Source organism: Oreochromis aureus, linkage group 3, assembly GCF_013358895.1.
Source record: "Oreochromis aureus strain Israel breed Guangdong linkage group 3, ZZ_aureus, whole genome shotgun sequence".
Taxonomy (NCBI): domain Eukaryota; kingdom Metazoa; phylum Chordata; class Actinopteri; order Cichliformes; family Cichlidae; genus Oreochromis; species Oreochromis aureus.
This window is the reverse complement of record NC_052944.1, coordinates 11987455-12001087: the sequence shown is the minus strand read 5'-3', so window position 1 is coordinate 12001087 and position 13633 is coordinate 11987455. Positions and strand designations below refer to the sequence as shown.

Genomic DNA, 13633 nt, shown 5'->3' with positions numbered 1-13633 from the left:
TTTCCCTGAACGTAAAAGCTTCGCAATTTAACATCACAAAGGTCTTTAGATTCCACACACAGGAGATCGCGTAAATCTAATGAAATCCCTTGGAGGAGTTCGTCAAAGTATGAGGCCTGAAAAGAGGGAAAATGTCGCCAAATTTACACCTTAATTTTAAAATGGCTGACTTCCTGTTGGATTTGGGATATTGCTCCAAGAGACTTTTTTGTACATCTTGATATCTCCAATAAGCTTGCCAGGTTTCAAACTCATACATAAAACACAGAGCAGGGGCTGTTGTTTTGAAATTTTGTAGGGGGCGCTGTGGAGCCATTTTGCGCTGTTCAAGGAAAATGAACATATAAAAAGAAATCCTCATCACATTAGAGGTGTGCGCCACATTTCAAGACTTTTAAACTTTTCAAGTCCCTCAAAAGCCACTTCATCTTTCATGGTGAACTGCGCTGCCACCAGGGTGCGCCGTTCAGTTTATAGTCACAATTTTCTCACTGAAGCATCAAGAGGGACTGATGGTGATATTCACCGCTTTTGAGGTGGCCACGATGAACCTGTGAAAATCAGTACAACAAAATGAAAGACATGACATTTCCTGGTGCCACTAGGTGGCGCTCTACGTATTCCTGACAATGGGCATATCAATCTGTTCAGGGCGGGTCTGACATCATCCCTGTAAAATCTGGTACTGATCAGATTGGATTTCATTGAGTTACACTAATTTGTTTCTTCATGGCGAGACCTCAATGTTCGCCATGCTGCTGGGGTCACACCCTTCAGCGAAAACTCACAGTTTTCTCTGTAACCCAAGACCAACTCCTTAAGGCTTTCCTGGAGAAATTTGAGGCTGCAGATGTCACCCATTACAATACTGTACCCCAAAGTGTAAAACATGACATTTCCTGTTCCCACTAGGTGGCGCTGTCCCTGGTGTCAAATATGGCAGTTGAAATATGTTCAGGGGTGGAGCCTTATCATATGTGTCCACTTTGGTCAAGGTCGGACAATGTATGACAGAACGAGAGGCAATAAGATTTTCATGGCGAGTCATCGAAATTCGCCGTGGCGCCACGGCCTCACAGTAACCCGAAAACTCAAAACCTCCGCAATTTAACATGGCCCAGGTGTGTAGTTGACACTGACCAAATATGAAGCTTGGACGATGAAATTCCAATGAGGAGTTCGCAAAAGTTCGAGGCATGGAAATGGCAAAATTAGAGCCAAAATGTCAACTTCACTTCCAAATGGCGGACTTCCTGTTGGGTTTAGGACATGGCCATAATAGACTTTTATGTGCGTCTCCGAACGCTAGATATGTGTTCCGAGTTTTATACATGTAGGTCATACCCATCTCGGGGGCTCGCGTTTCTCATTTTTCTAGGTGGCGCTACTGAGCCAATTTTCCCTGGACATGTCTACGGACATTAAAATACGTAAATTTTCACCAGACCTGACGCGTCTGCAAAATTTCATGAGTTTTCGAGCATGTTTAGGCCCTCAAAAGGCCGATTCATTTGCCGAAATAATAATAATAATAATAATAATAATAATAATAATAATAAGAAACAGAGCAGATACAATAGGGCCTTCGCACTTTTGTGCTCGGGCCCTAATAATAATAATAATAAGAAACGGAGCAGATACAATAGGGCCTTCGCACTCGAAGTGCTCGGGCCCTAATAATAATAATAATAATAAGAAACAGAGCAGATACAATAGGGCCTTCGCACTTTTGTGCTCGGGCCCTAATAACAATAATAATAAACGGAGCAGATACAATAGGGCCTTCGCACTCTCAGTGCTCGGGCCCTAAATATGAAAACTAAAAGAAGATGCACATTCTGTCATATGGGCCTGCATGAATAAACTTTCTGAATCCTTTATCATCTGCAACTGAAAATAGTTGTGGATGATTACTATACCTTTCTAATGTGACGCTGTTGTCCCTGGCTCTCTCCCTCCCGCTTTGTTCCTGTGCTACTGAGTGTAACTACCGCGCCCCCCCCCTCTCTTCCCAGCATAAAGCACAAGGCTCGCGTGCAGAGTGAAGCGGCGGGGGGGAAAAAAAAAAAAAAAAAAAAAAATCGACAGAGGGTGAGAGAAGGAAAACAAACAAAAAGACCCACGGCTCGCGATAAGGAGCCGGCTCGCGTTGTTCACGTCAAAGATCTGGCTCTAAGAGCCATTTCGTTCGCGACCGACCCATCACTATGACTCAGCGAACAGATTAATTTAGAATGTCCAATATGCACACTTCGGTTTTTCACAACAGGTGGTGCTCACCTTTTTATTCTGTTGGACCGGTCCTCTGTTCACCTCCCGATTTCACCACAGGCCAAATCTGCCTTCCTCAGCAGACCAAAGATCTGGGTCATGGCACCAAGTTAAATATTCCAATTCTTGGATCTTTGGGCTGAAGGAAGAACAACACTCGGTGTAAAAATGCTTGGTCAACGATCTCTTTATTCCATACTGTCAAGTGTTCTGTCTGTGAGGTGCCCACACTTGAAACGACCAGACTTTGAATTTCGCTCAATTTTTTGACCAGTTTCAGGTTCATTCAGTCAGGTAGTTGGCCAGTTAGATAGCTGTTTTGCTAGATAGGTGAAAAACCTTTAAACACAAAAAGACCATTCAATTAATCATTCAGATAAATTAAATGCATTATACAGAATACAAAATATATACACTTCAGTAAAGCCTACCTTGCATTTTATACCTTTTATAAACAATTACATTTTTAAAGTATACATTTTAAAGTTTGCAAATATTTTAATAGAAACTTTAACCAAGGATTTGGGGTAGCTGTTTTTAGTATTAATTAACATAAATGTGGGAAACACTATCTACATCCATTCAAACTTAAACATTCATTTTAATATCAATATAATTTGTGTTTTCCTTAAATGCAGTAACTATTTCCCATAGCATAAATACATTTCCACAATTGAGCTTCCATAGTTCCCAAACATATGCAGCAAATATGAGTCCAAGAGCTTACCGATAGCCCGTCTAGCTCAAAGTCTTCCTCACAGTGGAAAGTGGATTGTGCTTTGTTTGCTGTCCTCTCAGTATGTTGCACACGGGTCAAATGACTGCTGCATGCATTTTATGGTCTACTAGGCACGCCAGCCCTTGATTGCTCTAATTCAGCTCACCTGGCGGAGCGATGTGCACCAGGCCGCGCTTAGTTATAGATTGCACACAAGGTCTAATCAGCAGCAGCACAGAGCAGGTAGTGGGCAGGAGGAGGAAGAGAAGAATACCAGCCACACTTACTAGGTCAGCGCGACACATACAGTTCTCATTATTCCATACAACACTTTTGAGCATTAACCATCCGGAAGGGAGATGTGGACAGGAGGGTGTCCGCCAGATCTTGAAGTGTCTGGGTGTTTCTTACACTCTTATAGCTTCAGCCCCTCTCCAAACTAAGCATTCACATTCTTTCTCTCTTACGGCTCCTAAGTGACGGCCTTGGCTTCCTGTTTTATCTCCTTCTGATGAGATGGGGCAGAAAACCTCTACGGTATGCTCTGTTCTGTTCTCTTCTAATCAGACAAATACGGCAATGATTCTCTGAAAACAGTACTTCTTGTGAATCAGCCGTATAATGCATCAGAAATAATGTAATTCATTCACAATAAATCAGCAGTCTAATGTAACAGAAATCAGTCTGATAAATGTAATAGTTATCACCTTCTTCTAAGTCAATAGTTAAATGCAACCTAAAACTACATAATGATTTCACAATATTTAATTAAGGGTAGGACGTGGCATAACATAATATAATAATCTCACATCCAAAATGGAAGCTGCTTCCATAGAAGCTTTGAAGCTCACTTTGGAGTGTGGTAGGACAAACAATTAAACAAACACAGACCGGGGCCCAAAGATCCATCTGTCATTCATTCATGCCTTTGACTCAGAGACAAACTGTATGTGTGCACTTTATTTTAGTTTGTTATTTTGGTGGGAATATTGGACTAGTCAAACTTTTGTCATTCTCATTAATAAACCTTTTAATGTTTCTCTGCTTGCGCTAATGGAAATAAAGGGGTAAAAGGTTTGTTTTTTATTCTGACATCTTTGATTCTGTTTTTATCTGTTGCTCCTGCAAACACAGCTTCAGAGTAACAATACAAATTTACACAAAATTTTTTTTCATATTTTGTCCAAGGATTATTCAAGAGTTGGAAATACAATGTAATGCAATTCTATAATGGTTCATGTTAAATGATATTATCTGTTCGATAACAATTTTATTATATACTGAAAAATAATGACATTAAAAAGTAAAGCTCATACTCAGCATGAAATTTCACTCTTGGACACAAAATGGACAAATGATCAAACAAAAATGTTATGAGCCCAAACTCATTTAGTTAGTTTGATATTTAGATAAATGCTTTGATTTTTTTTTCCACCCCTTTTCCTGTTACAGCTCCTCCAAATGCTGACAGTTTCAGACCAGTAGAACATCATGAGAACAGCATCACCCTGCAGTGGAATAAAGTCAACAACAAAATCGGCTTTCTTCTCCGGTGTAATGATACAGAAACAGAAATCAGTATCCCAGATGAAGATGGACCAGTAACTCACACAGTCTCATCTCTCACTGCTGGAACTGAATACACATTCACTCTCTACTCTGTGTTCGAGAACGTCAGAAGCAGTGGAGTCAGCATTACTGCAGTCACTGGTGAGTTAATGAAGCTGGTTTGGTTTAACCCATTTGTAAGACAACAGTGATGGGAAAACCATTACACAACTCCAACCTTCAATTTAACTGTGCAGGTAGCATTTATTCTCAAAATTACCTCAGTGTTCTGCTTCTGCAGTTATTAGACGTTACAGGGTCATTTCCTCCAGCATCCGTCACCTCTGATATCCTTTCCGTTAAGGTCTAACGTCTGTTAGGCTATAAGCTACCTGATGTAACCTGCTTGGATGAGATGAGTTAACGGGCAGGTCAGCTCTGTAAAATTCAGAATGAACCTGCAGTAGCAGCCAACCAGCCCCAACATCCACCTCACCTCGTTTTTGGTCTTGGGGATGCGATGGCTGCTATGTGTCTATTTGAGGGCACACCTGGCCAGTCCCCAATTGGTACCCGAGATACTGTAACTTTCTGTGTCTAATCACACATTTCTTTGGGTTGGCTGTAAGCCCCGCCTGCCTCAGAGACCCCAGCGCCATCTGCGGACTCTTGATAGGAAAGATATCTTGTGTTCCACCTTAAAACTATGACATGATGTACTGATGTCAGCATACTGAATCACCAATAGTACTTTTTCTAGACACTCACCTTAACAATAGAGACAATAAGCTAATCAAATCATCTGTTAATCTTTTTGTTTTTCAGCTCCTCAGAATTCAGAAGGTCTAATATCATCAGGACAAACTGAGAACAGCATCACCCTGCAGTGGAATAAAGTCAACAACAAAATCCGCTTTATTCTCCAGTTCAATGATACAGAGACAAACATCAGTGTCCCAGATGAAGATGGACCAGTAACTCACACAGTCTCATCTCTCACTCCTGGAACTCAATACACATTCACTCTCTACTCTGTGTTTGAGAACATCAGAAGCAGTGGAGTCAGCATTACTGCAGTCACTGGTAAGTTACAAAGTGTAATCAATAAGGAGACGTAAAATGTTCTCTTTATCCTCACACACTTTATTTGCTTAAAAACCTTTAAATTGATTAGAAATCCCAGCCTACTATTAATACAATACAGCATACTACATAGAGTGCAGTATACAGGTCAACGGATGTTCAAGATGGGATTTAAGTCTTCCAACAACTGCTCACACTGGCAAGGCAATACACCTGACAATTATATCAACGCTCTTTGGTTCTGTTCACCCGTTTAGAGGCTTTGGGGCTGGATATGTGAAGACTTATCAAAGTGTCTGAAATGTAACATTCCAGCCTCCCCTCTAGTTTGCTTGTTGGGCACCTTGGATGATGTCATTACAGAGATGAATACAGCCCACATGGTTCTCACCGCCAAATGCATTGCCAAGAAGACTGTCCTCATGAACTGGAGAAATAAAAAATTATCTTAATTCTAACCAATATAGAGACCACCTGATAAACCATATTAATCTTTATAGAGGGTCTACCACCACATTAGATCAATCCCTCTGGGATCCGTCGATCGGCTCCATCACCTACTGAGGGTGGGGGGTCATGGTTTTGTTCCACCTTTGTTATTTCAATTCAATACAATTTTATATATATATAGCGCCAAATCACAACAACAGTCGCCTCAAGGCGCTTTATATTGTACAGTAGATCGTACAATAATAGATACAGAGAAAAACCCAACAATCATATGACCCCCTATGAGCAAGCAATTTGGCGACAAGTGGAAGGAAAAACTCCCTTTTAACAGGAAGAAACCTCCCGGCAGAACCAAGCTCAGGTAAGGGCGGCTATCTGCGACCAGTTAAGGTGAGACAAGGAAGACAGGATAAAGACATGCTGTGGAAGAGAGACAGAGGTTAATAACAGATATGATTCAATGCAGAGAGGTCTATTAACACATAGTGAGTGTGAAAGGTGACTGGAAAGGAAAAACTCAATGCATCATGGGAATCCCCCGGCAGCCTACGTCTATTGCAGCATAACTAAGGGAGGATTCAGGGTCACTTGTTCCAGCCCTAACTATATGCTTTAGCAAAAAGGAACGTTTTAAGCCTAATCTTAAGAGTAGAGATGGTGTCTGTCTCCCGAATCCAAACTGGAAGCTTGATCCACAGAAAAGGGGCCTGAAAACTGAAGGCTCTCCCTCCCGTTCAACTTTTAAATACTCTAGGAACAACAAGTAAGCCTGCAGTGCGAGAGCGACGTGCTCTAATAGGGTTATATGGTACTACAAGGTCATTAAGATAAGATGGGGCCTGATTATTGAGGTTGATGTGGGGGTAAGTACCGGCTTGGGGTGTCTGGGGATTCCCAAGGGACGGGTTTCTTGGGGGATCAACCTGGGGGCTCTGGTAATGACCTGGATGGGGATCTGGTGGCTGTTGGGTGGTGTTCTTCTGGCGGCTGAGTTCGGCAGGTCTGGGGGAGAGTCTCTGCTGGCGGACGTAGGTTACTGGCCTGATAGCCTATCTGCCCTTGAATGGGTCCAGGGTGGGCTTGGGGACTTGGGGTTCTGGGGTTGCTCCTGCTCCTCCTCTAGGCTGGGGGTCTGGCTGAGCATTGGGGCACTAGGGTCCTAGTTGGTGTGTCACCAGGGTTGTGGTTGGGGCCATGTAGGGATGCGGGAGGCCTCTGGTGCATCGCACGAACTGGGGGCTTCTTCAGCTGGCAGAGAGGTTGTTACCATCCTTTGCAGGGGGGGGTCTGCTCTCCATGGGATTACTCTGTAGATAGGGGAGGGATCTAGCAGAGGTGGAGGATGAACTCAACCTGGGTGTTTATTGTCTTATGTAGTCTGGGAGTTGATTGAATTTTAGGGTGGGTGTAGTTTTCCTGTGTGGCGGGGCCACCCTGGGCTCTCTGGAGCTTGGCAATGCTGCTGCTGTGGGCCCAACTCTTCGTTCCCTGTCGAGATGGGCCCGGTCACTTGCCCTTGATGGATTCCAGGAAACGGGGGTGCCTATCAGGTTCAGCGGGGGAGCTGGCTCCAGGGAGGGGGTACTTTGACCCCCAAACCCCAACCACCCATCCTCGCTCCATCACACCACCACACATGCAGGGCCAAGAGGTACAGGTGTGTCACTGAGGTGCAGGGGAAGCATTCCTTCTCTGTCCCCTCTTGGCCACCTATGCCTCAATTTTATTCCACAACCTCGACATTAGAAATGTGCAAAGTAGCCAGTATTTGTATTTGTTGAGGAGGGGAAAGTATTTGTATTTGAGTAACATTCAAAATAGGCTTAAAAATCAATTTTTTTTTCGTTACTCTTCTAATTAACGTTATAGTGTAAGTATTCTTTAATTATATCCATTAAAATGATTATGGATACACAATATTAGTTGATGTTTTTCCATAAATCCAGCAATGAACATGTAACAAGGAACGTCACTGAAAGGAAAATAACATAACAGCCATTGCCTCATCCATGGTTAAACCAACAACTGATAAATTCGGGTTTGGCTCCACCCCTACTAGACATCCACATTACTTACACTCTCAACACATACATATAGGGCCGTGGGGGTGGGCACACTAAACGGCGTCCAGAGGACGGTCTGTTTATTCAAACTCACCTCTGGTGCCAGTGCCCACCAAATTGTGAGGTGGACACTGGCATAATGACTTGACAGATGAACCCAGTCTGAAGATAGCCTCCATTGAAGAGTGGATATTCCATAGTTCCAGTTAACTGAATGGCGAGCCAACCCAAGACTGACTAAGATTGACTTTATTGAAACCAGAGCTTCGTTCCCATCTCATGGTGGGACAGAAACCTGCAGGATTTCAAACTCCCTTTCTTCACTTTGGAGTGTGGTAGGACAAACAATTAAACAAACACAGACCGGGGCCCAACGATCCATCTGTCATCAGACATTCATTCATGCTTTTGACTCAGAGACAAACTGTATGTGTGCACTTTATTTTATTTTGTTATTTTAGTGGGAATATTGGACTAGTCAAACTTTTGTCATTCTCAGTAATAAACCTTTTAATGTTTCTCTGCTTGCGCTAATGGAAATAAAGGGGAAAAGGGTTTGTTTTTTATTTTGATATCTTTGATTCTGTTTTTATTTGTTGCTCCTGCAAACACAGCTTCAGCGTAACAATACAAATTTACACAAAAAATATGTTTTCATATTTTGTCCAAGGATTATTCATGAGTTGGAAATACAGTGTAATGCAATTCTACAATGGTTAATTTTATATGATAGTATCTGTTTGATAACAATTTTATTATATACTGAAAAATAATGACATTAAAAAGTAAAGCTCATACTCGGCATGAAATTTCACTCTTGGATATAAAATGGACAAATGATCAAACAAAAATGTTATGAGCCCAAACTTATTTAGTTAGTTTGATATTTAGATAAATGCTTTGATTTTTTCCCCCACCATTTTTCCAGTTACAGCTCCTCCAAATGCTGACAGTTTCATACCAGTAGAACATCATGAGAACAGCATCACCCTGCAGTGGAATAAAGTCAACAAAAATGTCAGCTTTGTTCTCCAGTGTAATGATACAGAGACAGACATCAGTGTCCCAGATGAAGATGGACCAGTAACTCACACAGTCTCATCTCTCACTGCTGGAACTGAATACACATTCACTCTCTACTCTGTGTTTGAGAACGTCAGAAGCAGTGGAGTCAGCATTACTGCAGTCACTGGTGAGTTAATGAAGCTGGTTGGGTTTAACCCATTTGTAAGACAACAGTCATGGGAAACCCGTCACACAACTCCAACCTTCAGTTTAACTGCGCAGGTAGCATTTATTCTCAAAATTACCTCAGTGTTCTGCTTCTGCAGTTATTAGACGTTACAGGGTCATTTCCTCCAGCATCCGTCACCTCTGATATCCTTTCCGTTAAGGTCTGTTAGGCTATAAGCTGCCTGATGTAACCTGCTTGGATGAGGTGAGTTAACGGGCAGGGCAGTGCTTTAAAATTCAGAATGAACCTGCAGTAGCAGCCAACCAGCCCCAACATCCACCTCACCTCGTTTTTGGTCTTGTGGATGCGATGGCTGCTATGTGTCTATTTGAACGCACACCTGGCCAGTCCCCAATTAGTACCCCAGATACTGTAACTTTCTGTGTCTAATCACACATTTCTTTGGGTTGGCTGTAAGCCCCGCCTGCCTCAGAGACCCCAGCGCCACCTGCAGACTCTTGATAGGAAAGATATCTTGTGTTCCACCTTAAAACTATGACATGATGTACTGATGTCAGCATACTGAATCACCAATAGTTCTTTTTCTAGACACTCACCTTAACAATAGAGACAATAAGCTAATCAAATCATCTGTTAATCTTTTTGTTTTTCAGCTCCTCAGAATTCAGAAGGTCTAATATCATCAGGACAAACTGAGAACAGCATCACCCTGCAGTGGAATAAAGTCAACAACAAAATCCGCTTTATTCTCCAGTTTAATGATACAGAGACAAACATCAGTGTCCCAGATGAAGATGGACCAGTAACTCACACAGTCTCATCTCTCACTCCTGGAACTCAATACACATTCACTCTCTACTCTGTGTTTGAGAACATCAGAAGCAGTGGAGTCAGCATTACTGCAGTCACTGGTAAGTTACAAAGTGTAATCAATAAGGAGACGTAAAATGTTTTCTTTATCCTCACACACTTTATTTGCTTAAAAACCTTTAAATTGATTAGAAATCCCAGCCTACTATTAATACAATACAGCATACTACATAGAGTGCAGTATACAGGTCAACGGATGTTCAAGATGGGATTTAAGTCTTCCAACAACTGCTCACACTGGCAAGGCAATACACCTGACAATTATATCAACGCTCTTTGGTTCTGTTCACCCGTTTAGAGGCTTTGGGGCTGGATATGTGAAGACTTATCAAAGTGTCTGAAATGTAACATTCCAGCCTCCCCTCTAGTTTGCTTGTTGGGCACCTTGGATGATGTCACTACAGAGATGAATACAGCCCACTTGGTTCTCACCACCTTATGCAGTGCCAAGAAGACTGTCCTCATGAACTCTAGAAATAAAAAATAATCTTAAGTCTAACCAATATAGAGACCATCTGATAGACCATATTAGTCTTGATAGAGCGTCTACCACCATATTAGATCAATCCCTCTGGGCTCCTTCGATTGGCTGCATCACCAACTGAGGGTGGGGGGTCATGGTTTTGTTCCGCCTTTGTTATTGTGGTTGATGTGGGGGTAGGTAGGTACAGGCTTGGAGTTTCTGGGGATTCCCTAGGGACGGGTTTCTTGGGGGATCAACCTAGGGGCTGTGGTAATGATCTGGATGTGGCTCTGGTGGCTCTTGGGTGGCGTTTTTCTGGCGGAAGCTCTGGGGGAGGGTCTCTGCTGGCGGACGTAGGTAGGTTACTGGCCTGATAGCCTATCTGCCCCTGGGTGGGTCCAGGGTGGGCTTGGGGACTTGGGGTTCTGGGGTTGCTCCTCCTCCTCCTCCTCGGGGCTGGGGCTCTGGCTGAGCATTGGGGGCTAGGGTCCTGGTTGGTGTGTCACCAGGGTTGTGGTTGGGGCCATGCACGGGTGCGGGGGCCTCTGGTGCATCGCACGAACTGGGGGCTTCTTCAGCTGGCAGAGAGGTTGTTACCATCCTTTGCAGGGGGGGTTCTGCTCTCCACGAGATCACTCTGTAGGTAGGGAGGGGATCTAGCAGAGGTGGAGGATGAACTCAACCTGGGTGTTTATTGTCTTATGTAGTCTGGGAGTTGATTGAATTTTAGGGTGGGTGTAGTTTTCCTGTGTGGCGGGGCCACCCTGGGCTCTCTGGAGCTTGGCAATGCTGCTGCTGTGGGCCCAACTCTTCGTTCCCTGTCGAGATGGGTCCGGTCACTTGCCCTTGATGGATTCCAGGAAACGGGGGTGCCTATCAGGTTCAGCGGGGGAGCTGGCTCCAGGGAGGGAGTACTTTGACCCCCAAACCCCAACCCCCCATCCCCGCTCCATCACACCACCACACATGCAGGGCCAAGAGGTACAGGCGTGTCACTGAGGTGCAGGGGAAGCATTCCTCCTCTGTCCCCTCTTGGTCACCTATGCCTCAATTTCATTCCACAACCTCGACATTAGAAATGTGCAAAGTAGCCAGTATTTGTATTTGTTGAGGGGGGAAAAGTATTTGTATTTGTGTTTGAGTAAAATTCAAAATAGGCTTAAAAATCCATTTATTTTTTTTTGCATTAGACTTCTAATTAACGTCATAGTGTAAGTATTCTTTAATTATATCCATTATAATAATTATGGATACACAATATTAGTTGATGTTTTTCCATAAATCCAGCAATGAACATGTAACAAGGAACGTCATTGAAAGGAAAATAACATAACAGCCATTGCCTCATCCATGGTTAAACCAACAACTGATAAAATACCATTTTGAACATCATGAACCCTGCCACCACCCGTCCTTTTTGGGGGACACTGAACAGACATTGAAAGTGACTTGCAGGGGCAGAACATGGCTGTGATGTTGAATTGGTGCTGGTGGGGGGATTGCTGCTTGTGGGGGGTATGGCAGACAGTACCAGGAGAGGATGCTTTAAGTGCATGTGATTATGCATAGCAGATGTTGACAGATGTTTGATATGTCAGCCTCTGCTGATATCACTTTTGAAGACATTACATATCACTTCGGTTTCATCTGCAGCACTGACTGTAAAATGCTTCCACACATAACTTGAGCAAGTTTTTTGGCTGGTGGAGGACCAAGAGCTGACTCAGCAGCAGGAACACTGCTTTCTATTTGCCTGCACAAATCCATGTGGGGAGTTTCAGCTAAGTTAATGAATGACGGGAAGCTATGCTGAGGTTAATTAGGTAAATTAGTCTAAGACAGAGTAACTTAAACGTATTCCCACAAGTGCATACAATTCGACACAACTACACAAGCATCATCTTAACCTTTTAAACTGAACTTTAACGTTACTCTGTCAACAGCCTATTTGTAAATTACCGAGCTAACAGAGCTACGTAAACAGAACGAACATGAGAGCACCCGACTACAGTCGTCAGTAATGCAGCGTGATGGAATAATCTCCTGATCTTTGCGAAAGTTATAAACTGCCTCCGGAAACCAGTTATGCCACACAAAAAATCTATTCAATAAAAATAGTTGTGCACTTCAGTCTTTTTTTGCTCAGCCGAGCCTTCTCTGTTGCTGTGTGCAGTAGCCCGTGTCAGTCACCTCTTTCATACATCACTCACTCACTCATCCAGTCATGCACAGCGGTCTCATAAGGAAACTCAGCTTTTTGATATAAAGTTTTTCTTGTTCCCAAATACAAATATAGCATTTGTTCGAAATAAGTATTCAGAAAAAACACGTTATTTGTGCCTTTCCGAATACCATATTCAGGTTCGGCTCCGCCCCTACTAGACATCCACATTACTTACACTCTCAACACATACATATAGGGCCGTGGGGGTGGGCACACTAAACGGCGTCCAGAGGACGGTCTGTTTATTCAAACTCACCTCTGGTGCCAGTGCCCACCAAATTGAGAGGTGGACACTGGCATAATGACTTGACAGATGAACCCAGTCTGAAGCTAGCCTCCATTGAAGAGTGGACATTCCACAGTTCCAGTTAATTGAATGGCAAGCCAACCCAAGACTGACTAAGATTGACTTTACTGAAACCAGAGCTTCGTTCCCATCTCATGGTGGGACAGAAACCTGCAGGATTTCAAACTCCCTTTCTTCACTTTGGAGTGTGGTAGGACAAACAATTAAACAAACACAGACCGGGGCCCAACGATCCATCTGTCATCAGACATTCATTCATGCTTTTGACTCAGAGACAAACTGTATGTGTGCACTTTATTTTAGTTCGTTATTTTGGTGGGAATATTGGACTAGTCAAACTTTTGTCATTCTCATTAATAAACCTTTTAATGTTTCTCTGCTTGCGCTAATGGAAATAAAGGGGAAAAGGGTTTGTTTTTTATTCTTACATCTTTGATTCTG

The 13633-nt window shown here is 43.1% G+C and overlaps 1 protein-coding gene across 11 annotated transcripts in view; it reads left to right on the top strand.

Moving 5' to 3' along the window:
- LOC116320300 (receptor-type tyrosine-protein phosphatase H-like) overlaps positions 1–13633 on the top strand; it is a 56957-nt gene that overhangs the window by 30543 nt on the left and 12781 nt on the right. For 6 of the 11 annotated variants that reach the window (XM_039609355.1, XM_039609360.1, XM_039609351.1 and 3 more), the window contains exons 6-9: positions 4442–4699; positions 5363–5620; positions 9062–9325; positions 9982–10239. In XM_039609355.1, coding sequence (XP_039465289.1) covers positions 4442–4699; positions 5363–5620; positions 9062–9325; positions 9982–10239 — 1038 coding nt within the window. The remainder of the gene's footprint in view (positions 1–4441; positions 4700–5362; positions 5621–9061; positions 9326–9981; positions 10240–13633) is intronic. The other 5 variants (XM_039609358.1, XM_039609356.1, XM_039609352.1 and 2 more) reach the window with 4 other exon arrangements.